The sequence below is a fragment of the Dryobates pubescens genome, chromosome 31 (genome assembly GCF_014839835.1).
Source record: "Dryobates pubescens isolate bDryPub1 chromosome 31, bDryPub1.pri, whole genome shotgun sequence".
Taxonomy (NCBI): domain Eukaryota; kingdom Metazoa; phylum Chordata; class Aves; order Piciformes; family Picidae; genus Dryobates; species Dryobates pubescens.
Window position 1 is genome coordinate 6,922,782 of NC_071642.1, and position 27,113 is coordinate 6,949,894.

At 53.7% G+C, this 27,113-nt stretch overlaps 1 protein-coding gene across 4 annotated transcripts in view; it reads right to left on the reverse strand.

The window, feature by feature from the left end:
- PEBP4 (phosphatidylethanolamine binding protein 4) overlaps positions 1–27,113 on the reverse strand; it is a 150,941-nt gene that overhangs the window by 42,731 nt on the left and 81,097 nt on the right. For all 4 annotated transcript variants that reach the window (XM_054175227.1, XM_054175230.1, XM_054175228.1 and 1 more), the window contains one exon: positions 26,787–26,885. In XM_054175227.1, coding sequence (XP_054031202.1) covers positions 26,787–26,885 — 99 coding nt within the window. The remainder of the gene's footprint in view (positions 1–26,786; positions 26,886–27,113) is intronic.

Below are 27,113 nucleotides of genomic sequence, written 5' to 3' on the forward strand. Positions count from 1 at the left end.
TGATAGAAAGCTAAGGAGAGGTTGGAAGGATGAGGGAGGAAGAGGGAAGAAGGGGAAAAAAAGGAGGGTGAAAAAAGAAGAGGGAAAAGGAAGGTGAGGGAAGAGCAGTTCTGGTAGAAAGCTAAGGAGGGGTTGGAAGGAGTGAGAGGGGAAGAGAGAAGAAGGGGAAAAAAAGGAGGGTGAAGGAAGAAGGGGGGAAAGGAAGATGAGGGAAGAGCAGTTCTGGTAGAAAGCTAAGGAGAGGTTGGAAGGAGGGAGGAAGAGGGAAGAAGGGAATAAAGGAAGGTGAGGGAAGAGCAGTCCTGGTAGAAAGCTAAGGAGAGGTTGGAGGGGTGAGAGGGATGAGGGAGGCCTTCAGCAGCATTGTTCATGGAGAGTCACACAAGAGTTTAGGCTGGAAAAGACCTTCAGGATGATGGGGGCCAACCAGCAACCCAGCACTGCCAGGGCACCACCAAACCATGGCCCTCAGCACCACATCTCCAGGGCTTTGAAACCCCTCTGGGGATGGGGACTCCACCACTGCCCTGGTTCAGGTCTTGATGACCTTTTGGGAGAAGAATTTGTTCCTCATGTCAAACCTAAACCTCTCCTGGTGCAACCTGAGGCCATTTCCTCTTGTCCTGTTGCTTGGGACAAGAGATCTCACCCCCAACCTGGCTCCAACCTCCTTTCAGGGAGTTGTGGAGAGCCAGAAGATCTCCCTCTCCTCAGCCTCCTTTTCTCCAGGCTGCACAACCCCATTTCCAGTTCCTGGCAGTCATGATCTGCTTGCCTCTTCCTCCTCCTCCTCCTCCTCTGGAGCACTGGAATCTCCACATCCCTGAGGAAGAGCCTTTTTCACCTGGGGCTGAGTCCACCTGCCCATGGATGATCTGGAGGCAGCTCTGCATCCCAGGATGGGCTCATGCAGAGCCCTGAGTGGTGGTGGTGGGAAGGGAGAGGGCAGGCTGAAGCATTAATGACTCTTGCCATCATCCCCAGCATCAATCCAGCAATCCCTGAGGTGATCCCAGGTCAGGATGGTCAGGCAGGAGCATCCCAAGCTGGGATGGGCATCCCTGTCACAAGCAGCCCAGCGCCTGGCTCTGCCCTGCCCTTCATGCCCAGCTTCTCCAGGCTGCCCAACCTGCTCAGCTGTGCTCCAGCTGGGAACACACAGCCCCATTCCTTCTTTTTCCAGGGAAAAAGGGGGGCAGTCTGCCTGCTTTGTTGGGGGTTCAGCTGTGTCACCACGCAGCCAGTGCCAACCTCTGCCTTGGCACCTGGGTGCTCCTTGGGAATTGGCTGGTGCCTGGGGTTCCTCCTTGTCCTGCCTCAGCCACCTGCTTGAGCCATCCCTGGACAATCTGAAGCAGGGAGCTCCTCAGGGCCAGGGTATCACTGCCTCCAGCTCACCTGCTGCCCACCACGGGGGCACCTTGCAGGGAGGGCTTCAGCCCCTGCATCCCCATCGGCTCCGTGGCAGCGCTTGGTGCCATGGCCTTACACCTGATGCCAGGCAGGACAACGTGTGGAGGGAGGGAAAGTCACCTTGGGGAGCTGCCATGGAGGCTCCAGGCCTTGCAAAGAGAGGCTTTGCCCACCCCTCTGCCTGGCACACACCCACACCCCCCTGCCTTCCCTCCTGGAGCCTTGGGCAAGGCTTCACCTGGCACTTCATCACTTGGGCACCAGCAGGGCAAGCGCAGGAGGGCAGCCCAGCAGTGCCCTCTGCTGCTCTCGGTCCCCTGCCACCAACCTGGCACCGGACCGGGGTCCTCACCATCCCTAGGGGGAAAGCTTTCCCCTGGCAGCTCCATCCAGGCTGCTCCAGCACGGCTTGAACCTCCACGGCGCAGCAGCCGAGGGGCGACGGGCAGCAAGGAGCTCTACCTGGGGCAGCCTCCCTCCAGACAGCGCCACGGGGTTGGGTGGGCAGCGGGGGGAGGGCATCTTCAGACCACGGCCAGGGTTTGGGGAGGGGAGGGGAGGAGGGGAGAACTGTGGGTGTGCAGTAAGAGGGGAGGGGAGGGGAGGGGAGGGGGGAGGCCGGGGAGGGATTTCTTTTTGCGAGCTAAGGTGGGTGGCGTGCGGGGATGCCAGCTGGCGATGGGCTCTATTTCTACTGACAAGGCTTTACCCTGTAGGTGTGAGGAATTCCAATTAAATATTCAGCCTATTTGTCTGTGTGTGGGAGAGGGTTTTGCTGTGCAGGAGGAAAACCTCACATTCAGCTCCGGAGCTAACCATTAAAGAGGAGAAATTAGCTCAGTTCATCAAGGGAAGCCAACGGGAAGGGTTTTCCTCTCGCTCTCCTACCTTGTTCCAGCCTTCCTTCCCCAAGCAGCAGGGAAGAAACCCAGCACATCAGATGGGTTTAGAGCAGATCCCAGCTCGGATAAAGCTTTGTTTAGCTTTTTTTTTTTACCCTCCCACCTTCCCCCCCCCCCCCCCCCCCCCCCCAATCCCCAACTCAACCCCAGAGCGAGATCGATGCCTCGGGAGCCGGCTGCTGCTTTAATTGCTCTCGCATTTAGTGGTCACCTCCTCCTGGAGTCGTTTCCAACGTGCTAATTAATGGGAGGGAAGTGAAAGCCCTCACCTCCAGATGATCTTTTTAAGCCAGCCAGGGGTGGCCCAGGAGAGTTGGTGCTCTGTGGATGAAGGGTCCTTGTGCTGGGGCAGGGGGGGGGAATCGATGGGGCTCTGACAAATCCTTCCTGCCCCTGGGTGGGTGTCTGGGGTTGGGCTGCAGCAGGCTGCAGTTCCCAGAATGGTGGAGGTTGGAAGGGACCTCTGGAGATCATCCACTCCAACTCCCCACCAGGGGCACTCACAGCAGCTTGTCCAGCATCAAAATGCCCAGGGGGCATTAGAGGCTCTCCACACAAGGAGACTCCACAACCTCTCTGGGCAGCCTGCTCCAGGCCTCCAGCACCCTCACAACAAACAACTTTCTCCTCCTCTTCACATGGAACCTCCTGGCTGCCACTTTGTGCCCATTGCCCCTTGGCCTGGCCCTGGGCACCACTGGGCAGAGTCTGGCCCCAGCCTCTTGCCCCCCACAGCTCCTTTAGCTCTTGCTGAGCATTGCTCAGCTCCCTTCCTGGGGCTGCTCTTCTGTAGGCTCTCAGCCCCAGGGGCTCTCAGCCTTTGCTCCTCGCAGAGCTGCTCCAGGGCTCCTCAGCATCCTCATGCACCTAGACTGGACTCTCCCATCCCTCAGGCCAACTCACACACGGGGTGATGAAGAGCCTGGGGGGTGAAAAAGTGGCATTTGGGTAGCTGGGATGCTCCTTTGCACAGCACTGGAGTAAGGAGTGGGATGGGGCTGGATTCTGTGCCAGCCACAGCATCGATCCAAGGAGATATTTAGGAGAGAACTGCATTTCCATTTGATATATATATATATAAAAGAAAGCCCCCATGGAGCTGATTTCACCATTTTTCTGGAACTTGACGAATTTTTACCCTTTGGAAACAAACTTCCCATCCAAGAATACCCCAAAGTTTAAATAGAACCCAAAGTGAGAAGAATGAAAGGGGGGGGGGAAGAAAACCCAAACCCAAAAGGACTTTTTCTCACGATCCCACAGCTGAGATCCTGCTTCCCTTCCTGCATGGCACCTCTGCTTGGGTGGAAGAGAAGTTGCTCCTGGGGTGGGGTGGGGGGAAATGAAGAGCAAATTGCCCTCTCCCCAAACCTTCCCTGCTCTCCCAGGGGACCTGGGCAGTGTTGGGGATCATGGAACCATAGAACTGTCAGGGTTGGAAGGGACCTCAGGGCTCAGCCAGTTCCAACCCCCCTGCCATGGCCAGGGACACCTCACACCACAGCAGGTTGCTCACAGCCACATCCAGCCTGGCTGCAAACACCTCCAGGGATGAGGCTTCCACCACCTCCCTGGGCAACCTGTGCCAGGCTCTCACCACCCTCATGGGGAACAACTTCTTCTTCACAGCCAATCTGAATCTCCCCACTTCTACTTTTGCTCCATCCCTCCCAGTCCTATCCCTCCCTGACACCCCCAGCTTTTTTGGAGCCCCCTGCAGATCCTGGAAGGCCACAATTAGGTCTCCTGGGAGCCTTCTCTTCTCCAGACTGAATAGCCCCAACTTGCTCAGCATCCACTTGCTGGGATTTAAAACCTCTTACAGTTGAGCCCAAGCATTTGCTGGAGAAAGATGAAGCTGCAGGTGTTGGCTGATGGGAGGGACATGGTCCTGAGTCTAGTTGAGAGGTGTCCCTGCCCATGGCAGGGAGGTTGGAGTAGATGATCTCTCAGGTCCTTCCCAGGCTGTGATGATTCTATGATGTCCCCATCATAGCATCACAGAATTGCCAGGGTTGGAAGGGACCTCAAGGCTCAGCCAGTTCCAACGCCCCTGCCACGGGCAGGGACACCTCACACCACAGCAGGTTGCTCACAGCCACCTCCAGCCTGGCCTTCAAAACTTCCAGGGATGGAGGGTCTCCATCCTTCACCTGCCTGATCAAAGCAGAGCATGGGGTGAGGAACCAAATCTCCCCAGTTTCAAATCCCCACTGTAAAGCTCAGGCAGAAAAAGCATTGAATCCTTTGGTCCAACTCCAGTTCTGCCACCTCCAGGTGAAACAACCCAGCCATGGGGGCTGGCATGGAGACAGCCCTCCCACCTCGAGGGCCATGGGCACTGGGGACTTTCCTGATGCAACTGAGATGCATCCAGAAGTAATCAGTGAGGAAAAAGGGCTGGCCAGATCCTGTGGGATGCTCCCAGCCACGCTGAGCTTTCCTGTCCTCCACCTGTGCATGGGATGAGCTTTCCTGCCCCCTTCCCATACACAGGATGCAGGGATGAGCTTTGCTACCCACTTCCCATCAGCAGGATGCCAGGATGAGCTTTCCTGCCCAGTTCCCATACACAGGATGCAGGGATGAGCTTTCTTACCCCCTTCCCATCAGCAGGATGCCAGGATGAGCTTTCCCACCCCCTTCCCAGACACAGGATGATCTTTCCTACCACCTTCCCAAGCATGGGATGTAGGAGCCTCACAGGTTGCTGTCCCCACTTCCAAACTTCCCTTGGCTTTGCCATCAGCTTTCTGGGTCAGAAATCACCTTTTTGGAGCTGAGCATCCCCAAGGAGCCCCAGATTCCCAGAAGGACCAACCCCACACCCTCCCTAGCCCTGACCCCTCTAAGGACCAACCCCACATCCTCCCTAGCCCTGACCCCTCTAAGGACCAACCCCACACCCTCCTTAGCCCTGACCCCTCTAAGGATCAACCCCACACCCTCCCTAGCCCTGACCCCTCTAAGGACCAACCCCACATCCTCCCTAGCCCTGATCCCACTAAGGACCAACCCCACACCCTCCCTAGCTCTGACCCCTCTAAGGACCAACCCCACATCCTCCCTAGCCCTGACCCCTCTAAGGATCAACCCCACATCCTCCCTAGCTCTGACCCCTCTAAGGACCAACCCCACATCCTTCCTAGCCCTGACCCCTCTAAGGATCAACCTCACATCCCCCCTAGCCCTAACCCCTCTAAGGACCAACCCCACATCCTCCCTAGCCCTGACCCCTCTAAGGACCAACCCCACACCCTCCCTAGCCCTGACCCCTCTAAGGACCAACCCCACATCCTCCCTAGCCCTGATCCCACTAAGGACCAACCCCACACCCTCCCTAGCTCTGACCCCTCTAAGGACCAACCCCACACCCTCCCTGGCCCTGACCCTGCTATGAACCAACCCCACACCCTCCCTGGCCCTGACCCTGCTATGAACCAATCCCACAACTTCCCTAACCCTGACCCCGCTATGAACCAACCCCACAGCCTCCCTAGCCCTGCCCCCACTGCTCCCCCAGCATCACCCAGGGGGGTTTTCACTGCTTCTATTTCTCCACATTCTTCTCCTTTTTTTCCTCCCCCCCCCCCCCCCCCCCCCCCCTTGTTCCTTTCCTTTGACAATCAGAAGCCAGCAGCTCCATAGCAACCCCCAGCTCCCAGGGTCTGACTCCAGCGCTTTGATCGCGCTGTCACTTCGTTTAAGGCTACACCCCGGTAGGTGTGAGGAACTCCAATTAAGCATTCCGCTGGTTGCCTGTGTGGGGGGACAGGCTCTGCTGTGGAGGAGGGAAGCCTCGGCAGTGACTAATCGCTCAGACACCGGCTTGTCTGTGGCACCAGGGGAGGGCAGGCAGAAGGGTTTTCCTGCACCGTGCAGCTGCCTCTGCGTTTTCCCTTTTTTGGGAGATCTTTGCAGCTCCCTGCCGGGCTCGGGGGCTCCCAGGCGGAAGCTGGGAAAGATCTGAGGAGCCCAGGATCGCAGGAGCAGAAGCAGAGAATCCCAGCCACACAGTGACAGAAGCAGAGAAGCCCGGCCACAGAAGTCCAGAATCCATCCCAGAATCCCAGAGTCCCAGCCACAGAATCACAGAATCCATCCCAGAATCCCAGAGTCCCAGCCACAGAAGCCCAGAATCCATCCCAGAATCCCAGAGTCCTAGCCACAAAAGCCCAGAATCCCAGCATCCCAGCCACAGAATCCCAGAATCCATCCCAGAATCCCAGCATCCCAGCCACAGAAGCCCAGAATCCATCCCAGAATCCCAGCTTCCCAGCCACAGAATCCCAGAATCCGTCCCAGAATCCCAGCATCCCAGCCACAGAAGCCCAGAATCCATCCCAGAATCCCAGCATCCCAGCCACAGAAGCCCAGAATCCATCCCAGAATCCCAGAGTCCCAGCCACAGAATCCCAGAATCCATCCCAGAATCCCAGAGTCCCAGCCACAGAATCACAGAATCCATCCCAGAATCACAGCATCCCAGCCACAAAAGCCCAGAATCACAGCATCCCAGCCACAGAATCACAGAATCCATCCCAGAATCCCAGAATCCATCCCAGAATCCCAGCATCCCAGCCACAGAAGCCCAGAATCCCAGTCACAAAACTACAGAGTCCCAGAATCCCAGTCCCAGAATCCCAGAATCCATCACAGAATCATAGAGTCCCAGCCACAGAATTATGGAATCCCAGAATCCCAGCCACAGAACTACAGAATCCCAGCCCCAGAATCCCAGAATCCCAGTCCCAGAATCATGGAGCCTGCCCCAGGGCTCTGGCACTCTCCTCATGTTTAGAAGAAACTTCTGATCGATTCAGAGAATGGCTTGGGTTGGGAGGACCATCCAGATCCAACCCCCTGCCATGGCCAGGGACATCTTCCCCTAGCCCTGGTTGCTCAAGGCCTCACCCAGCCTGATCTCAAACACCTCCAGGGATGAGGCAGCCACAGCCTCCCTGGGCAGCCTGTGCCAGTGTCTCTCTGTCCTCACTCTCAAGAATTTCTTCCTCATCTCCAGTCTCAATCTCCCCTCTTCAAGCTTCAATCTATTCCCTCTCATCCTGGCACTCCCAGCCCTTGTCAGAAGTCCCTCCCCAGCTCTCCTGCAGTCCCCTACAGGTACCAGCAGGCTGCTCTAAGGTCTCCCTGGAGCCTTCTCCAGGCTGAACAGCCTCAACTCTCCCAGCCTGTCTCCACTGAAGAGGTTCTCCAGCCCTCTGATCATCCTCCTGGGCTCCTCTGGCCCCACTCCAGCAGCTCCATGTCCCTTTCATGCTCAAGTCTGTGCCAGCTGCTCCTTGTCCTGTCCCAGGGCACCACTGAACAAAGCCTAGTCCCATCCTTCTGACACCCACCCTTGAAGTATTGATCAGCATTGATCAGATCTCCCCTCAGGCTTCTCCAGACTGAAGATCCTCAAACTTTCCCAGTCTTTCCTCGTGATCCCAAGGATCTTCCTGACAGAGGCTCTGCCACTGTGGAGCTCACTGCTGTGGTCCCAGGTCTTTGTTGCTCTCCTCTGCATGACCCCAGGGCCTCAATTTCAGAGGGAAATCAGATTCTGGAGGTTTGCAAGTGAGTACCTGTGCCCTGCACAACCCCTTGCCATGGAGGAGAGGTTGGTGCCTTCACCACACAGACATCTATTGCATCCCTAAATCTGGGTGAGCACTGTGACATTTGGATTCTAAGCCCCAAATCCAAGTACCTGGCTCTTGCCTGAACTCCCACAGGGAGCAGAGCAGAAGATCTTCACTCCAGCCATGAGCCCAGCCCTGGCCCCTGGCTGAGCTAAGCCAAACTGCACCACAAAACATCGCCATGAGCCCCACTGTGAAGTGTGCAGAATCATTTCCTGCACCCTCCTCTTCTTTATGGAAACAGCTTGGCTCCATTCACCCATTTGGGTGATGGGGATGCTACAGGGCTTCGTGGGGGACAACATCCTCCAGAACACCCCAAAGCTATCCCCTTGGCTGGAGTGAGGAGACTTTCCTGGTGCAAAACTGGCTGCAGAGATCCAGGAGGTGGGGGGGCTGTGGGCAAGTGGGATGCAGAGATGGGGGAGCATGGCCAAGAGGGATGTAGAGGTGGAGGACAATGGCCAAGGAGGATACAGAGGTGGAGGACAATGGCCAAGGAGGATGCAGAGGTGGAAGACCATGGCTAAGAGGGATGTAGAGGTGGAGGACAATGGCCAAGGAGGATACAGAGGTGGAGGACCATGGCTAAGAGGGATGTAGAGGTGGAGGACAATGGCCAAGGAGGATACAGAGGTGGGGGACCGTGGCCAAGGAGGATGCAGAGGTGGAGGACAATGGCCAAGGAGGATACAGAGGTGGGGGACCGTGGCCAAGGAGGATGCAGAGGTGGAGGACAATGGCCAAGGAGGATACAGAGGTGGGGGACCATGGCCAAGGAGGATGCAGAGGTGGAAGACCATGGCTAAGAGGGATGTAGAGGTGGAGGACAATGGCCAAGGAGGATACAGAGGTGGAGGACCATGGCTAAGAGGGATGTGGAGGTGGAGGACCATGGCCAAGGGGAATTCAGAGAGACAGGGGACCACAGAGAAGGGAGATGGCAGAAGTGGAGGACCATGGTCAAAGGGGATGCAGAGGTGGGGAATTTAGAGGTAGGAGATGCAGAGGTGGGGGACTGTGGTCAAGAGGGATGCAGAGATGAGGAATTCAGAGGTGGGAGAAGCAGAGGTGGAGGACCATGGTCAAGGGGGATGCAGAGGGAAAGGCTGCGGGTACCCGATTCCCCACCCCAGGAAAGTTGCCCCTCTCCAGCAAGGGCACCAAGAGCGTGGCGCTCAGCCTTTTGCTCACCACCTGCCTGAGCGAGGGCAAGAGGCAAAAAGGAGCAGAGCAGCCGGCTCAGCACCGCCCCCGCTCCCCGGGGAGGCGAGAAGGGGGCCGGCAGCCGCCCCCCGCCACCGCCGTGGGCAGCAGCCAGGATGTGCTGTCCCTCCCCTGCACTTCCCAGCGAGCGCTTTACATAACTTCTGCTGCTTAGTCACAGCTTTGGCTCTTTTTTTTTTCCCTTCCCCCCCCCCCCCCCCCCCCCTTCATTCCTCTCTCCTCCTTCCCTTTTTATATATATATATTATTCCCCCCCCTCCCCTCCCGTTTTTTTGGAGCGATTTTCTCAGCCGCATCACAGCGCGAGTCATTTCGGCAAGGGAAGTCCCTTCCTTTCTTCCGTTCCCTTGGTAACTGCACAAATTTGCTTTTCAAATGATTCATGACCGGGGTGCTGTAGGAGTTCCCTCCTCCAACACGAAAAAGCTCCCACACAGCCACACATGCCCGATTAATCATTGATCAGCAGCTCTGCCATAAAGGGGAGCCGGCACGGAGCCTGGTCCTCAGCCAGCACCAGGAGGGGCCCCGCACGGGGAGAGTTTGCCAGAAGTCCCATCCCCGGGCACACCTCCCAGCTTAAACAGCCCTGGCTATAAGAGTTTGCCAGAAGTCCCATCCCTGAACACATCTCACAGATGAAATAGCCCTGGAATAAGAGTTTTCTGGAGTTCCTATCCCCAGAGTTCATCTCCCAGGTTAAATAGCCCTGGACATGAGAGTTTGCCAGGAGTCCCATCCCTGGCCACAGCTTCCCAAGTTAAATATCGCTGGAGACAAGAGTTTGCCAGAAGTTCAGTCCCTGAACACATCTCACAGATGAAATAGCCCTGGAATAAGAGTTTTCTGGAGTTCTCATCCCCAGAGACATCTCACAGATGAACTAGCCCTGGACATAAGAGTTTGCCAGAAGTCCCATCCCTGGCCACAACTTCCCAAGTTAAATGTCACTGGAGACAAGAGCTTGCCAGAAGTTCAGTCCCTGAACACATCTCACAGATGAACTAGCCCTGGATACAAGAACCTGCCAGAAGTTCAGTCCCTGCACACATCTCACAGATGAACTAGCCCTGGATATAAAAGTTTGCCAGAATTCCCATCCCTGGAGACATCTCTCAGATGAAATAGCCCTGGACATAAGAGTTTTCTGGAGTTCCCATCCCCAGAGACATCTCACAGATGAAATGTCCCTGGAATGAGAGTTTGCCAGAAGTCCCATCCCTGGCCACAACTTCCCAAGTTAAATATCACTGGAGACAAGAGTTTGCCAGAAGCCCCATCCCTGGTCACATCTCACATACGAACCAGCTCCCTGGGATGGTGGGGCCACAATGTTGCTTGGATCTAAGTGCCCTCCATGGATCCAGGGATGAAATCACAGCTCAGCTCTGGCAAACCTTCCCTGAACTTCCCAAGTTCATCATCCCAACTTTATTCTGGATCTAAGTTTTCTCTTGCCCTGCAGCTGCCTCAGACTAAACAAGCTGGGAGGGAAAGCCAGAGTGGGGGAGATCAGCCACTGCTGTGGCCAGGCCAAAGGGACAGAGGAAAAAGAGGCAGAAAAAAGAAGGGGAAAAGGAAAAGGAAAAGGAAAAGGAAAAGGAAAAGGAAAAGGAAAAGGAAAAGGAAAAGGAAAAGGAAAAGGAAAAGGAAAAGGAAAAGGAAAAGGAAAAGGAAAAGGAAAAGGAAAAGGAAAAGGAAAAGGAAAAGGAAAAGGAAAAGGAAAAGGAAAAGGAAAAGGAAAGAAGAAGAAGAAGAAGAAGAAAGAGAAGGAGAAAGAAAAAGAAAAAGAGAGAGAAAAAGAAAAGAACAAAGAAAAAGAGAAAGAAAAAGAAAAGGAGAAAGAAAAAGAAAAAGAAAAAGAAGAAAGAAAAAGAAAAGGAAAAGAGAAAGAGAAAGAAAAAAAGGAGAAAGAAAAAGAAAAATAAGAAAGAAAAAGAAAAGGAAAAGAGAAAGAGAAAGAAAAAGAAGAAAGAAAAAGAAAAAGAGAAGGAAAAGGAAAAAGATAAAAAGAAAAGGAAAAGGAAAAGGAAAAGGAAAAGGAAAAGGAAAAGGAAAAGGAAAAGGAAAAGGAAAAGGAAAAGGAAAAGGAAAAAGAGGAAAAGGAAAAGGAAAAGGAAAAGGAAAAGGAAAAGGAAAAGGAAAAAGAGGAAAAGGAAAAGGAAAAGGAAAAGGAAAAGGAAAAGGAAAAAGAGGAAAAGGAAAAGGAAAAGGAAAAGGAAAAGGAAAAGGAAAAGGAAAAGGAAAAGGAAAAGGAAAAGGAAAAGGAAAAGGAAAAGGAAAAGGAAAAGGAAAAGGAAAAGGAAAAGGAAAAGGAAAAGGAAAAGGAGATAGAAAGAATAAGAAAAAGAAAAGAAAAAGAAGAAAGAAAAAGAAAGAAAAATAAAAGAGAAAAAAGAAAAAGAAAAAGAAAAAGAAAAAGAAAAAGAAAAAAGAAAAGAAAAAGAAAGAAAAAGAAGAAGAAAAAAGGAAAATTAAAAAAGGAAAAGAAGAAGGAAAAAAAAGAATATGAAAAAGAAGAAAAAAAAGGGGTGGGGAAGGAAAGGTAAGGCTCCAGAAAGTCCTTTTTTGGTCCCTTGGTGACAGAGGTTTTGAGGCTGAGCAGTGCCACCACACAACTCTGCACCCCAAGTCCTTGGGAGGAAGGTTGGGATGGAGCTGGGAGCATCTCAGCTGGAGAAGAAAATTGATATCCTTCCCCCCCCCCCCCCAACCATCTCTGTAGCTGTTTTTTAGTTTTCCCTGATTAATTTGCTCCTCGTTAAGAGAAGCTAATTAACAAAGCATCGTTTAAATAAACAGCAGCCAGGGTGTTTGTAACCTCTGCTTTATTGGATTGTGAGGAATGATTAACCTTTGCATGGTAAATGAAATAAAAGCATCCAGGAAAACAAAAGCAAACCCAAAACAAAACCAAGAACCAAACTCAAAAGCCAAGCAACAGCTTCATTTCCCATCTGGACCAAGGGAACCTGCTGCTGAGGAACCACTCCTGGCAAAGCTCCTGGTGAGCACAACAAACCCTGCTCCTTGCACATCAAAGCATCCCAAGGAACCCCCAGGCAGCTGGAGTTTTGTAGACTCATAGAATGGGGTTGGGTTGGGAGAGATCAGAGGTGGAGGCTCCACAACTTCTCTGGGCAGCCTGCTCCAGGCCTCCATCAAGGAAGCACAGAATGTCAGGGGCTGGAAGGGACTTCAAGAGATCATCCTGTCCAACCCCCCTGCCAGAGCAGGGTCACCTAGAGTGGATCACATGGATAGGATAGGATAGGATAGGATAGGATAGGATAGGATAGGATAGGATAGGATAGGATAGGATAGGATAGGATGGAATGAAATGGAATGGAATGGAATGGAATGGAATAGAATAGAATAGAATAGAATAGAATAGAATAGAATAGAATAGAATAGAATAGAATAGAATAGAATAGAATAGAATAGAATAGAATAGAATTAACCAGGTTGGAAAAGACCTTTCAGATCATCCAGTCCAACCTATCACCCAACACCATCTGATCAACTCAACCATGGCACCAAGTGCCTCATCTAGGCTCTTCCTAAACACCTCCAGGGATGGTGACTCCACAGGAACAGTTTCTCCTTGTCTTTAGATGAAACTTCTTCAAGATTCATCACAGAATCACAGAATTGTCAGGGTTGGAAGGGAGCTCAAGGCTCAGCCAGTTCCAAGCCCCCTGCCATGGCCAGGGACACCTCACACCACAGCAGGTTGCTCACAGCCACATCCAGCCTGGCCTTCAAAACCTCCAGGGATGAGGCTTCCACCACCTCCCTGGGCAACCTGTGCCAGTCTCTCACCACCCTCATAGGCAAGAGCTTCTTCCTCACATCCAATCTGAATCTCCCCATTTCCAGTTTTGTTCCATTCCCCCCAGTCCTATCCCTCCCTTGCACCCTAAGAAGTCCCTCCCCAGCTTTCTTGTAGCTCCCTTCAGATACTGAAAGGCCACAATAAGGTCTCCTTGGAGCCTTCTCTTCTCCAGACTGAATGGTTTGGGTTGGAAGGGACCTTAAAGCTCATCCAGTTCCAACCCCCTGCCATGGGCAGGGACACCTCCCCCCCCAGCACAAGTTGCTCAAGGCCTCATCCAACCTGGCCTTGAACACCTCCATGGAGGGGACATCCACAACCTCCCTGAGCAGCCTGCTCCAGGGCTCCATCAGCCTGAAAATAAAGAAGTTCTTCCTCATGTTTAGATGAAACTTCTTAGTGGTTCACAGCATGGGTTGGGTTGGAAGGGACCTTAAAGCTCATCCAGTTCCAACCTCCCTGCCACGGGCAGGGACACCTCCCCCCAGCCCAGGCTGCTCAAAGTCTCATCCGACCTGGCCTTGAACACCTCCAGGGATAGGACCTTAACCTTATGTCCTTCCTTTCCCAGCTGACCAGCTCTGTGTTCCCCCACTCTGGCCCAGCCCTGGTGCTGCGTTTTTGCTCTGGTGTTGTCCCAGCCACAGCTTCCCTCCTTTGGGCTGAACGCCGCTGGGCTGAGCACCGCCTCCGAAGGTGCCATCACCGATTTGCTCTTTCCAACAGCTTCCATCTCCAGTTCCTCCCCTTTCATTTTCTCACAATTAGCCAAAAAAGCAAGAAAAGAAGAGAAGAAAAAAAAAAAAAGCCCTTTCTCAGATGATATTTGCAGAGCAGGCTGACACCAGCAGCAACCAAGCCCCCATCTGTTTGCAGAGGATGAATAAGAGAGGCTGACGCTCGACACGGGATCCCGCTCACGGGGAACCTGTTCCACACAAACCTCACCCTGGGAACACCTTGGCACCAGCTCCTGGCAGATGTGGCAGTGCCAAGGGATCCCATTGGTGCTTTGAAAGCCTTTGCAGGGCCTCAGCTAACCTCGGATTTCCTCATTGCTAGGAAATGGTTAATTCCCCTTCCCTCCCTACCCCCTTCCCCCCTCCCCCGGGCTGGTTTCAATGGTTGTGCAGAGCCCTCAGCTTTGGCCTCTCACCAGTTTCTGGTCGGTGGCTAAAGCAAAGCCCTTGCAGCCCTCTGGAGCAGCACTTTCCCAGCCTGCACAAGGATTTGGCTTTGGGGGGACATTCTTCCCCTTGCATGGCATCCTCAGGTGGGGACCCAACCATGCCAAGCACCGGGTTCACCCCCTGCCCCCTGGCTCTCCACCTTCACTGCTGCAAGGAGGTTGGAGTGAGGTGGGGGTCAGTCTCCTCTCCTAGTGGAGAAGAGAATGAGAGCTGAAATGGCCTCAGATTGCCCCGGGGGGGTGTTGAGGTTGGAGATCAGGACACATTGCTGCAAGAGTGCTCAGGGATTGGAAGAGGCTGCCCAGGGAGGTGGTGGAGTCCCCAGCCCTGGAAGTATTCCAGAACCCTGTGGCCACGGCACTTGGGGCCAGGGTTTGGTGGCCGTGGTGGGGTTGGGTTGCTGCTTGGATTGGATGATCTCAGAGAGCTTTTCCAAGCCAAACAATTCTCTGGTTCTGTGATTCCACATGAGCCAGGCCCTGTGTGTTTGAGCTGTACCTTGCTCCTCTGAGTCTTACCCTACACGTTTGAGCCAGCCCCTGTGTATTTGGGTCAGACCTGCTGCTTTTGAGGAAGACCTTTTGCAGTGCAGGGAGGGGTTGGTTTGTGGTCACCTTTAGCTTCGTGGTCACCTTCAGCTTCCAGCAGGGCTAGGGAGGTTCTGCTGCCCCTCTGGGTTGGACTGGATGATCTTAAGAGGTCTTTTCTAGCCCAAATCATTCTATGGCTATGCCTATGGAGGAGCAAGGAAGCTTTGAAGCACCATGAAAGCTCCACCCAAGCAGCAATCTCTTGTACTTCAACCTCTTTGCTTCAATTCTTTTGGGTTTCTTTTTTGCCTCTTTTCTTAATAAGAGCTTCATTAAGGAGCAGCGACAGGAACTCACTCCAGGGAATTGACTATTCCAAGGAGCCAAGTCATCAATTAACCCAACATTTCTCTCTGTACTTTCCCTTTCAAACCCTCATTTAATCACCAAAAAGTGGAGGCAAAAGGGCTTCCAGAGAGGGGGAACAAAAGCCACAGCACTGCCACGTCTGCCCTGTCCCCCTTTCTGAGCCTGGAGCCCAATGGCACAGCAGGGATGGGTGGTCCAAGAGTGTCACAGAGCCACATGCCAGCATGGTAGGGGTTGGAAAGGGACCTCTGGAGATCACCCACCTCACACACCCCCCGTTTCAGCAGGGCACCCACAGCAGCTTGCCCAGGGGCACAATGCCCAGGGGGCGTTTGGAAGCTCTCCACACCAGGAGACTCCACAACCTCTCTGGGCAGCCTGCTCCAGGCCTCCAGCACCCTCACAACAAACAACTTTCTCCTCCTCTTCAGACTGAGCCTCCTGGGTGCCAGTTTGTGCTCTCTGCCCCTTGCCCTGTCCCTGGACATCAGTGAGCAGAGTCTGGCCCCAGCCTCTTGCCCCCCACAGCTCCTTCAGCTCTTGCTGAGCATTGCTCAGCTGCCCTCTGGGGCTGCTCTTCTGCAGGCTCTCAGCCCCAGGGCTCTCAGCCTTTGCTGCTCACAGAGCTGCTCCAGGCCCCTCAGCATCTTCCCAGCCTGCCCTGGACTCTCTCCAGCAGTTCTCTGTCCCTCTGAAACTGCCCAGAACTGGAGCCAGGACTCCAGCTGTGGCCTCACCAGAGCAGAACAGAGGAGCGAGAGAACCCTTTCCTCACCCTGCTGCCCCACTCTTCTTCATGCCCCCCAGGAGACCATTGACCTTCTTAGCCACAAGGGCACATTTCTGGTCCGTGAGCAACTTGTTGCCCACCAGCACTCCCAGTTCTCTCCCCACAAAGCTGCTTCCCGGCAGGTCAACCTCTAACCCATGGCAGCTGCAGGCTGGTGACAGGACCAGACCCAGCATAGTGTTGAAACCTGCCCTGGCACCCTGGCATCCCCCCAAGGCATGGACCTTCTCCCACCCACGGGATCCCCCAAAGCTGATGCTTTGTTCTCCAGCAGCATCAATTAACCCTTTAAAACCCATTCCCTGCTGTGCCAGGAGCTTCCTCCTGGCACTGCTGGAATGCTGGAAGCACAGCTGGGTCTCTGGAGCATCCCAGATGTGTCTGTGAGGAGCAGAAATGGCAGCAGCCAGGGATGAGCAGCTGCTCTCTCTTCTTTTCCCAAAATCCAAGGATTTGGGGGTGAGCCTGACCCCCACTCCACGTGCTGCAGGGGAAGAGCTGCCTTCAGAGCACGTGCAGTGGTGTCCCTTTGGGATGGAGATGGGGATGGCCGGGGCAGGGTGTGGGGCTGTAGGTGAGCAGCCAACCCCTGGCAGCTCCATTCCCAGGCTTTTATCCTGCAAAATTCCCATAACTTTGGAGGTTAATCAAGCCCTTGTTTGCTTAAGACAAGCACCTGTTTCTATGGTGACACTTGCAACCCAGAGCCTGTTTATCAGCTGAGGAGGAATGCTCTGACAAATGCCACCACAGCGAGGACTGGCAGTGATGCCAGGACCTCTAGCACCAGACAGGGGCACCGCGAAGTCCTCCAGCACCCAAACCCGCTGGTCCCACCCCCAGGGGTGCTCTGCAAAGCCATGGAGAGGGCACAGCCCCAAGGGTGGGGGCTGCACTCCTCTGCACCCAGCATGAAAAGCCACTGATGGGTGGTGGTGGGTGGGAGGGATTGGTTCACCTTCAAACTCAGCGTTGGATCGTTTCCATGAGTTGACCCCAGGCTGGTCCCCAGCCTGCTCTCTGCCTCAGTATCCCAAAGCCTCTGCCCAGGGAAGGGCTTGATTGAGAAAGTCATAGAATCATGGAATGTCTAGGTCTAGGTCCAAGGAGGTTCTCCTGCCCCTCTACTCTGCCCTGCTGAGACCACAGCTGCAATCCTGTGTCCAGCTTGGGGCTCCCCAGTTCAAGAGACAGGGATCTGCTGGAGAGAGCCCAGGGGAGGCACTGAGAACGATGAAGGGACTGGAACAGCTCTGCTGTGGAGAGCCCTGGGGCTGTTTAGGCTGGAGAAGAGAAGGCTGAGAGGGGATCTGATCAATGTCTATCGATATCTGAGGGGTGGGGGTCAGGATGAAGGTGCCAGGCTCTGATTGGTGATGCCCAGTGCCAGGACAAGGAACAACAGGGACAAGCTGGAACCCAGGAGGTTCCACCTGAAGAGGAGGAGAAACTTGCTTGGTGTGAGGGTGCTGGAGGCCTGGAGCAGGCTGCCCAGGGAGGTTGTGGAGTCTCCTTGTGTGGAGAGCTTCCAACCCCACCTGGATGTGTTCCTGGGTGCCCTGCCCTGAGCGATGCTGCTCTGGCAGGGTGGGCTTGGCCTGGCTGATCTCTGGAGGTCCCTTCCATCCCCTCCCATTCTGTGATCCTGTGAATGGCTGGAGTTGGAAGGACCCTCTAAAGGTCACCTAGGCAGCGAGCATAGGGACATCTTCAACTAGCCCAGGCTGCTCAGAGTCAAGGCCAGCCCAGCCCAGCCTTGCTGGGTTGCAGCAGCACCCCAGTGGGTCCCACTCTGCTCCAGCCTGGCGCAGGCTCTCTCCTGGCTGCCAGAACTGGTTTCCATAACGACTTTTCTCTTACAAACATATTTTGATAAAAATAAAGTTAAAGCAGGGAGGCTTTAGTGCAGCACAAATTCGCTGCTCTCGCCCTCCCCCTTCCTCCTCCCTGAGGAGGGGGAATAAAGAAGGAGGGGGGAGTGGAGGGGGTGAAAGGGAAGGATTTTCTCCCTATTTTTTTTCCCTTCCCCTTTTTTTATTCCCTTTTTTTCCCCTTGCTTATTTTTCCCTTCCCTTTTTCCCCCCTTCCCTTTTTTCCCCTTTCCCTTTTTTTCCCTTCCCTTTTTATCCCTTTCCCCTTTTTTCCCCTTCCCTTTTTTTCCTTCCCTTCTTTTCCCTTCACTTTTTTCGCCCTTCCCTTTTTTTCCCTTCCCTTCTTTTTCCCTTCCCTTTTTTCCCTTCCCTTTTTCACCCTTCCCTTTTTTTCCCCTTCCCTTCTTTTTCCCTTCCCTTTTTTCCCTTCCCTTTCTTCCCTTCCCTTTTTTCCCTTCCCTTTTTTCCCTTCCCTTTTTTCCCCCTTCCGCTTTTTTTCCCCTTCCCTTCTTTTTCCCTTCCCCTTTTTTCCCTTCCCTTTTTTTTTTGTCCTTCCCTTTATTTTCCTTCCTTTTTTTTCCCTTCCCTTTTTTTCTTCCCTTTTTTCCCTTCCCTTTTTTCCCCTTCCCCTCCCCCTTCCCTTCTTTTCCCCTTCCCTTTTTTCCCTTTCATTTTTTCCTTCCCTTTTTTTCCCTTCCCTTTTTCTCCCTTCTCTTTTTCCTCTTCCCCTTCTTTTCCCCTTCCCTTTTTTTTCCCTTTCATTTTTCCCCCTTCCCTTTTTCCCCCTTCCTTTTTCTTCCCTTCCCTTTTTTCCCTCTTCCCATTTTTTCCTTATCTTTCTGCCCTTCCCTTTTTTTTTCCTTCCCTTTTTTCCTCCCCTTTTTTCTTCCCTTTATTTTCCCTCCCTTTTTTTCCCCTTCCCCTTTTATTTCCCTTCCCTTTTTTTTTTCTCCTTCCTTTCCCCCCCCCCCTTGCTGAACACAAATCCCTCCTCCTCCCCCCCCTCCAAAAAAAAAAAAGAAGGAAATTCTTGTTTACTGAGTAAACTGCTTGCAAGCCTCACTTGGTTACCTGATGCTGCACCAGCAGCTAGAGGCTAATGTGCTCAATTCATTTCCAATTCGCTGCCTTTCCCCTCTTTTGAATATTTTAATGACTCATTGAATGGAGTTTCAATAAAAATAAAATGAAATGGGAGAAGAAGGGGGGGGGGGGGGGGGGGGAAGGAGTGGGGGGGGATGTTAAAGAAGAAGGGGAGGGGAAAAAAAAACCACCCCAACCCTACCCCCACCTCCCCTCACCCTATTTCAAATGAACAATTATGCTGCATTAGAGTAAAGGCTGATTATATTTAAACACTGCTCGCACCGAGAAGGGGACACGTCGACCTCCGCCTCTAGGAGAGCTAATTTGGCTCTTATCTCTAAATAATTTTACACTGCAAATTGCCACAGGGAAGGAAGGAGAGGAAAAAAAAAAAGGAAATAAAGAACCACAAACCTAAAAGGGAGGGGAGAGGGGGGGGGGGGGGAAAAAAACCCCACCCAAGCCTAACGTGCATCACAAGATACGATTGCCGCTGCTCGTGGCAAACGGCGGCGCCGGAAAGGGTTTCGTGAATGGGAGCAGGGAAAGCGGCGGCGCTGCGGTGGGGAGTGGGGGGAAAGGGTTAGGGAGGGGAAGGGGGGAGAGGGGGAGGGGAGGGGGTGGGGAAAAAAGTGGGGTGGGGCGAGGGGGTGGGATCATAATAGTTTAGAATGAGTTGGGTTGGAAAGGGTCTTGAAGGCCGTTGAGTTCCATCCCTTCTGCTGTGGGCAGGGACTCTTCCCTCTAGCCCAGGTCGCTCAAGGTCTCAGTGGATGGATGGGATGGGGTGGGATGGGATAGGGTGGGATGGGATAGGATGGGATGGGATGGGATGGGATGGGATGGGATGGGTGGGATATGATGGGATGGGATGGTAAAATATCTTAGAATGAGTTGGGTTAGAAGGGATCTTGAAGGCCATCAAGTTCCACCCCTTCTGCCAGGGGCAGGGACACCTCCCTCTAGCCCAGGTTGCTCAAGGTCTCAGTGGATGGATGGAATGGGGTGGGATGGGATGGGATGGGATGGGATGGGATGAGATGGGATGGCATGGCATGGGATGGGATTGTAAAATATCTTAGAATGGGTTGGGTTGGAAGGGGTCTTGAAGGCCATTGAGTTCCATCCCTTTTGCCGTGGGCAGGGACTCCTCCCTCTAGCCCAGGTTGCTGAAGGCCTCAGTGGATGGATGGATGGGGTGGGATGGCATGGGATGGGATGGGATGGGATTGTAAAATATCTTAGAATGGGTTGGGTTGGAAGGGGTCTTGAAGGCCATTGAGTTCCAACCCTTCTGCCATGGGCAGGGACACCTCCCACTAGCCCAGGTTGCTTAAGGCCTCAGTGGATGGATGGGATGGGATGGGATGGGATGGGATGGGATGGGATGGGATGGGGTGGGGTGGGATGGTATGGGATGTTCCAACCCCAAAACCCACCTAGAAAAATCAAATCCTGAGCTGAATCCCAAACCCAGTGGCCTGCCAAGGTACCACAGCACCTTTAGTGGCATTCAGAGCTGCTGGAGTTACTTCACTCCAAAGCTGGGGCTGCTGATGCTGGGGTGGTGCTGGGATGATGCTGGGGCAATGTTGGGTGATGCTGGGGTCATTCTGGGTGGTGCTGGGGGATGCTGGAGTGATACTGGGTGATTCTGGGGCAATGATGGGGGGATGCTGGGTGATTCTTAGGTGATGCTGGGGTGATGCTGAGGGATGCTGGGTGGATGCTGGGTGATGCTGGGGGGATGCTGGGAGATGCTGGGGGATGCCGGGGGATGCTGGGGCGATGCTGGGGGGATACTGGGGTGATGCTGGGGTGATGCTGGGGGATACTGGGGGGATGCTGGGTGATGTTGGCTGATGCTGGGGTGATGCTGGGGGATGCTGGGTGATGCTGGAGGGATACTAGGGTGATGCTGGGGGATGCTGGGGGGATGCTGGGGGATGCTGGGGGATGCTGGGGGATGCTGGGGGATGCTGGGGGGATGCTGGGGGGATGCTAAATGATTCTGGAGTGATGCTGGGGCGATGCTAGGGGATGCTGGGGTGATGCTGGGGGGATGCTGGGGGATGCTGGGAGATGCTGGGGGATGCTGGGGGGATGTTGGGTGATGTTGGGCGATGCTGGGAGTATTCTGGGGTGATGCTGGGGGGATGCTGGGTGATGCTGGGGGGATGCTGGGAGATGCTGGGGGATGCTGGGGGGATGCTGGGAGTATTCTGGGGTGATGCTGGGGGGATGCTGGGTGATGCTGGGGGGATGCTGGGAGATGCTGGGGGATGCTGGGGGGATGTTGGGCGATGCTGGGGGATGCTGGGAGGATTCTGGGGTGATGCTGGGGGATGCTGGGGGATGCTGGGGGGATTCTGGGGCGATGCTGGGGAATGCTGGGGGGATGCCAGGCGCAGGGGCTTTTTTCAGCCCACCGACCACTCCATCCCTCCTGGGAAAAAAAGGCACTTGCAAGCCCCTCTGATGCACCAAAGCAACAGAAGGTGTCATGTGAAGCCCACACGGTTATTTTCGAGGCAGTGTGCAAATAAGGCTGTCAGCTGAAGCTCCTCAGAGCCAAGACTTCCAGATACCCCCCAACGATCTGCATCTCAACGAGACCCCACGTGGCTGAGCCCATGGAGCTTCACAGAAGCCATCTGGGGACAAGGGGGCCTGGGGGAAAGCTCTGGTGCTGGGATGCTAGGAGCCCTCCAATTGCACCCCCAGCACTAGGGACTCACCCCAGGGCTGGGGTAAGGGGAGGCTGTCCTGCTGCCCTGAAAGGGTGAGGGTGGGGGTGGGGGTGTCTTAGGGTGTAATGGTGCGGAGTCAGGTGGGGGTTGGTGTCTAGGAGCAGGGGTAGAAGGAGAGGGAAGGGCCTGAAATTGTGCCAGGGGAGGTTTAGGTTGGAGCCTCTGATTGCTCTCTAGAAGTGCCTGGAAGGAGGCTGGAGTGAGGCTGGGGTTGGTCTTCTCTCCCAACTAACAATAGGACAAGGGGGAAAGGGCTGAAGTTGTGCCAGGGGAGGGTTGGGTTGGAGATGAGGAGAAAATTCTTTGCTGCAAGAGTGCTCAGGGATTGGAAAAGGCTGCTCAGGGAGGTGGTGGAGTCCCCAGCCCTGGAGGTGTTCCAGAACCCTGTGGCCATGGCACCTAGGGCCAGGGTTTGGTGAGGCTGGGTTGCTGCTTGGACTGGATGACCCTTAGAGGCCTTTCCCAACCCAAACAATTCAATGGTTCAACGATTCCATATATGTGACTGTGCATGGCTATATCTGATGCATATTATGGGATAGAAACCATGATCTATAAAAGACAACACCTCTCTCTATCTCCTATACAATACATCACAGACTCCTAGCACAGCTCCAGTGGAAAGGGAGCCACAAGCACCACCAAGTCCAACTCCCTGCTCACATCTATATTTACCTCATGATGAAAACCCTTCCAAGGAATTGGTGGAGTTGAGGTCAGCTCCATCACTGGTAGAGCCACAACCACCTGGAGATGGGAAGGACCTTTTCCTCCCCCAAAATTTCCCCCTTGGAAAGGAGCTTCCTGACCTTTTGTAGCACAAAACTGCCTTTGCCAATTAAGAAGACATTAGGAGGGAATTCTCCCCCAGGAGGGTGCTGAGGCACTGCAACAGGCTGCCTGGAGAAGTTGTGGAGGCTCCAAGCCTGGGAGTGTTCCAAGCCAGGTCAGATGGGACCTGGAGGAACCTGGTCTGGTAGGAGGTGTCCCTGCCCATGGCAGAGGGGTAGGAACTGGGTGATGTGATGGAGCACTGGAACAGGTTGACCATGGGAGGTGGTGGAGGCTCCATCCCTGGATACATCCAAGGTCAGGTTGTCTGGGGCTCTGAGCAACCTGCTCTAGTTGAGGGGCATGGAATCATAGAATCAAGCAGGTTGGAAAAGACCTCAGGGATCATCAAGTCCAACCTATTGCCGATCCCCTAACACCTCCTGACAACTAAACCATGGCTCCAAGGGCCACATCCAAGCCTTTCTTGAGCACCTCCAGGGTTGGGGACTCCATGTGGGCAGCACATTCCAAGGGCAAATTACTCTTTCTGGGAAGAACTTTCTCCTCACCTCCAGCCTAAACTTGAGACTGTGTCCTCTTGTTCTGTGTCTGGGAGAAGAGCCCAACCCCCACCTGGCTCCAACCTCCTTTCAGGTAGTTGTAGAGAGCAAGAAGGTCTCCCCTGAACCTCCTCTCCTCCAGGCTGAACACCCCCCAGCTCCCTCAGCCTCTCCTCACAGGGCTGTGCTCCAGCCCCCTCCCCAGCCTCCTTGCCCTTCTCTGGACACAGTCAAGTGTCTCAATGTCCTTCCTAAACTGAGAAGCACAGGTTGGGATGTCCCTACCCATGGCAGGGATGTCCCTACCCATGGCAGGGGGATTGCCCTGGCTGAGCTTTGAGGATCCCTTCCCACCCAATGCATTTGATGCTTCTATGATACTTAGGTCCTTTTCAACCCAAACCATTCCATGGCTCTGGGACCCTTAAGGTCCCTTCCAACCTAAACCATTCCATGGCTCTGGGATCCTTAAGGTCCCTTCCAACCCAAACCATTTGATGACTCTGTGAAAAACTACCTTCCATTTTCACTGGAGAGCTGGTTTCAGTCCCACTTTTCCCTCCCAGATCTCATACCCAGGGGCAACAAAAAGGAAAACCCCAACAATGTGACATGTCAGGGTCATGGTAGTTGGGTTCTGGTTGGACTTAGTGATCTCCAGAGTGGCTGGAGAGCAGCCAGGCAGAAAGGGACCTGGGGGTACTGGTTGATAGGAGGTTGAACATGAGCCTGCAGTGTGCCCAGGGGGCCAAGAAGGCCAATGGCATCCTGGCCTGGATCAGGACCAGTGTGGCCAGCAGGAGCAGGGAGGTCATTGTGCCCTGTGCTCAGCACTGGTTAGGCCACACCTGGAGTCCTGTGTCCAGTTCTGGGCTCCTCAGTTTAGGAAAGATGTTGAGCTGCTGGAAGCTGTCCAGAGAAGGGCAACAAAGCTGGGGAGGGGTCTGGGGCACAGCCCTGTGAGGAGAGGCTGAGGGAGCTGGGGTTGCTCAGCCTGCAGAAGAGGAGGCTCAGGGGAGACCTTCTTGCTCTCTCCAACTCCCTGAAGGGAGGTTGGAGCCAGGTGGGGGTTGGGCTCTTCTCCCAGGCAGCCAGCACCAGAACAAGAGGACACAGACTCAACCTGTGCCAGAGGAGGTTCAGGCTGGATGTTAGGAAGAAATTCTTCCCAGCAAGAGAGATTGGCCCTTGGGCTGTGCTGCCCAGGGAGGTGGTGGAGTCCCCATCCCTGGAGGTGTTTAGGAAGAGCCTGGATGAGGCACTTAGTGCCATGGTTTAGTTGATTTAGATGGTGTTGGGTGATAGGTTGGACTCAATGATCTCAAAGGTCTCTTCCAACCTGGTTAATTCTATTCTATTCTATTCTGTTCTATTCTATTCTATTCCATTCCATTCCATTCTATGTGGTGTGAGGGTGCTGGAGGCCTGGAGCAGGCTGCCCAGAAAGGTGGTGGAGTCTCTTTCTGTGGAGAGCTTCCAACTTCCCCTGGCCATTGTGCCCCTGGGCAAGCTGCTCTCTCTTCCAACCTGGTCCATTCCATTCCATTCCATTCCATTCCATTCCATTCTAGTCCATTCCATTCTATTCTATTCCATTCCATTCTATTCCATTCCATTCTATTCTATTCCATTCTTATTCCATTCCATTCCTATCCTATTCCATTCCATTCCTATTCTATTCTATTCTATTCTATTCTATTCTATTCTATTCTATTCTATTCTATTCTATTCTATTCTATTCTATTCTATTCTATTCCATTCTATTCCATTCTATTCCATTCCATTCCATTCCATTCCATTCCATTCCATTCTTTCTATTCTATTCTATTCCTATTCCATTCCATTCCATTCCATTCCATTCCATTCCATTCCATTCCATTCCATTCCATTCCAATTCTATTCTCTCTTCAAGGTCTTTTCCAACCTGGGTGATTCTGTGATCGTATCAGGAGAGGCTTTGGAGGATCTGTGTGCAGAAGGGGAAGGAGGAGCTCAGGATTCCTCCAAGTTGAGCTCACAATCAAATCAATTTTAGCCTTCCAGGCCCCTGTTGGTGGAGATGCAGCACGGTGCCAGCCAAGGCTTAAGAGCAAAGCCCAGCCCCACCCTCCCTGTCCACAAAGCCCTGCAATTATTGGGGGCTCTGTCTATTTTTCAGCCAATTAAGGAATTCAGGGCATGTATTAACATCCCAATTTTAATTTGCTTCAATATTCCCATTAACAATAATAATAACAATGGGAGGGGTGTGGGGGGGAAAAAAGCCTAATTAAGATATCTGCACAAGAGGAAGTAGGGGGGAAAAAAGCCCTCAGTGGCAATTTGGGAGAAGAATAGAGGAGCATGAGGAGATATTTCTTGCTAAATGCCTGCTGCAAATGAATTGATATCTTAATTAGACTTTAGGACTGAGATTATTAGTTAGATGGATTCAGGGCTGAAACACCTACATTTCAAATAAAATACATTTAAAAAAGGGGAAAAGGCAAAAGCAAGGAGGGGAGGAACAAACTGAGCTGCCCAAACCTCTCAGGGGGCAAAGCAGCTCGATAGCAGGGCAGCCTCAGCCACCCATCCCACAGCCACCGAGCTGAGAAGCAGCAGGAATTCCAGCCACGTATTCAGAGACTCATAGAAGTGTCAGGGTTGGAAGGGACCTCAAGGCTCAGCCACTTCCAAGCCCCTTGCCATGGCCAGGGACACCTCACACCACAGCAGGTTGCTCACAGCCACCTCCAGCCTGGCTGCAAACACCTCCAGGGATGAAGCTTCCACCACCTCCCTGGGCATCCTGTGCCAGGCTCTCACCACCCTCCTGGGGATCAACTTCTTCCTCACAGCCAATCTCAATCTCCCCACTTCTAGTTTTGCTCCATCTCCCCCAGTTCTATCCCTCCCTAACACCCTCAAAAGTCCCTCCCCAGCTTTCTTGGAGCCCCCTGCAGATCCTGGAAGGCCACAATTAGGTCTCCTCAGAGCCTTCTCCTCTCCAGACTGCACAACCCCAACTCCCTCAGTCTGTTCCCACAGCAGAGCAGCTCCAGCCCTCTGCTCCTCCTCCTGGCCCTTCTCTGGGCACCTTCCAGCACCTCCAGATCCTTCCTGGCACAGAGGCTCCAGAACTGGCCCCAGAGCTGCAGCTGTGGTCTCAGCAGAGTGGAGCAGAGGGGCAGAATCCCCTCCCTGGCCCTGCTGGCCACACTTCTCTTGCTGCAGCCCAGGCTCTGCTTGGCTCTCTGGGCTGCAAGTGCTGACTGCTGGCTCCTGTTGAGCTTCTCCTCCCCCAGCACCCCCAAGTCCCTTTCTTCAAGGCTGCTCTCAAACCAGTTTGCTCAACCCCCTTTCTTTCCTCCCTGTTTTGCTTCTCCCATGGGAAAAAAAAAATTGGAAGAGATTTTTGCACCCAAACTGCTTTTTTTAACCCTCCAAAAAATCAATGGCAGCAGAAAGAGAGAGAGAGAGAGAGAGAGAGAGAGCTTTGCAGGCAGTGTTTGTCTCTGCAGAGCAAACGTGGTGGGGAGTTAGCAAGGAGAAGGTTTGGGTTGGGGGTTTTTTTCAGCATTCCTTAGAAGAAGAGGGGGGGGGGGGGGGAAGTAAAAAAGCAGAAGCCAAGCAATATTTTTGGACCAGCTCTGCTCTATATAGCCTGAGGAAGCACTTCCCTACCTACAAGCCCAGCCCCAGCCCCATTCCTCATCCCCAGGGATTTCGCCGCCATGCGAAGCCAACCCTCCGGGGCCAGCGACACCCAAACCCCCCCCCCAGCCCTGGGAGACCCCCTCCCCCCTACCCCCCCCCCCCCCCAAGATGCTGAGACTCCTTCACACGAACCCCCTGGACTCACTGGGATGTCAGAGAGCAGCCAGTGCCTCCAGAAGCGGTTCCTAGGGTTGGCTCTGCTGGGAGCATCGGGGTCCACCAGCACCAGGAGGTACTTCTTGTCCTGCAAGAGAGGAGAGGGCTGTGGGGGTGAGGGTCAGGGCTGGGAGCTTGCACCCAGGAGTTTTTTTCAGGAGTTTTATCAGCTCCTACAATGTATGGGGTTGGGGTTGGGGTTGGGGTTTTTTTTGCCCCCTTCATTTTCCCATTTTTATGGATAGGTTGCTCCAAAAGGAGCTGAAGGATGGACACACCCCCAGGGGAAAGCATGGGCCACAGGCCTGCTTGGGAT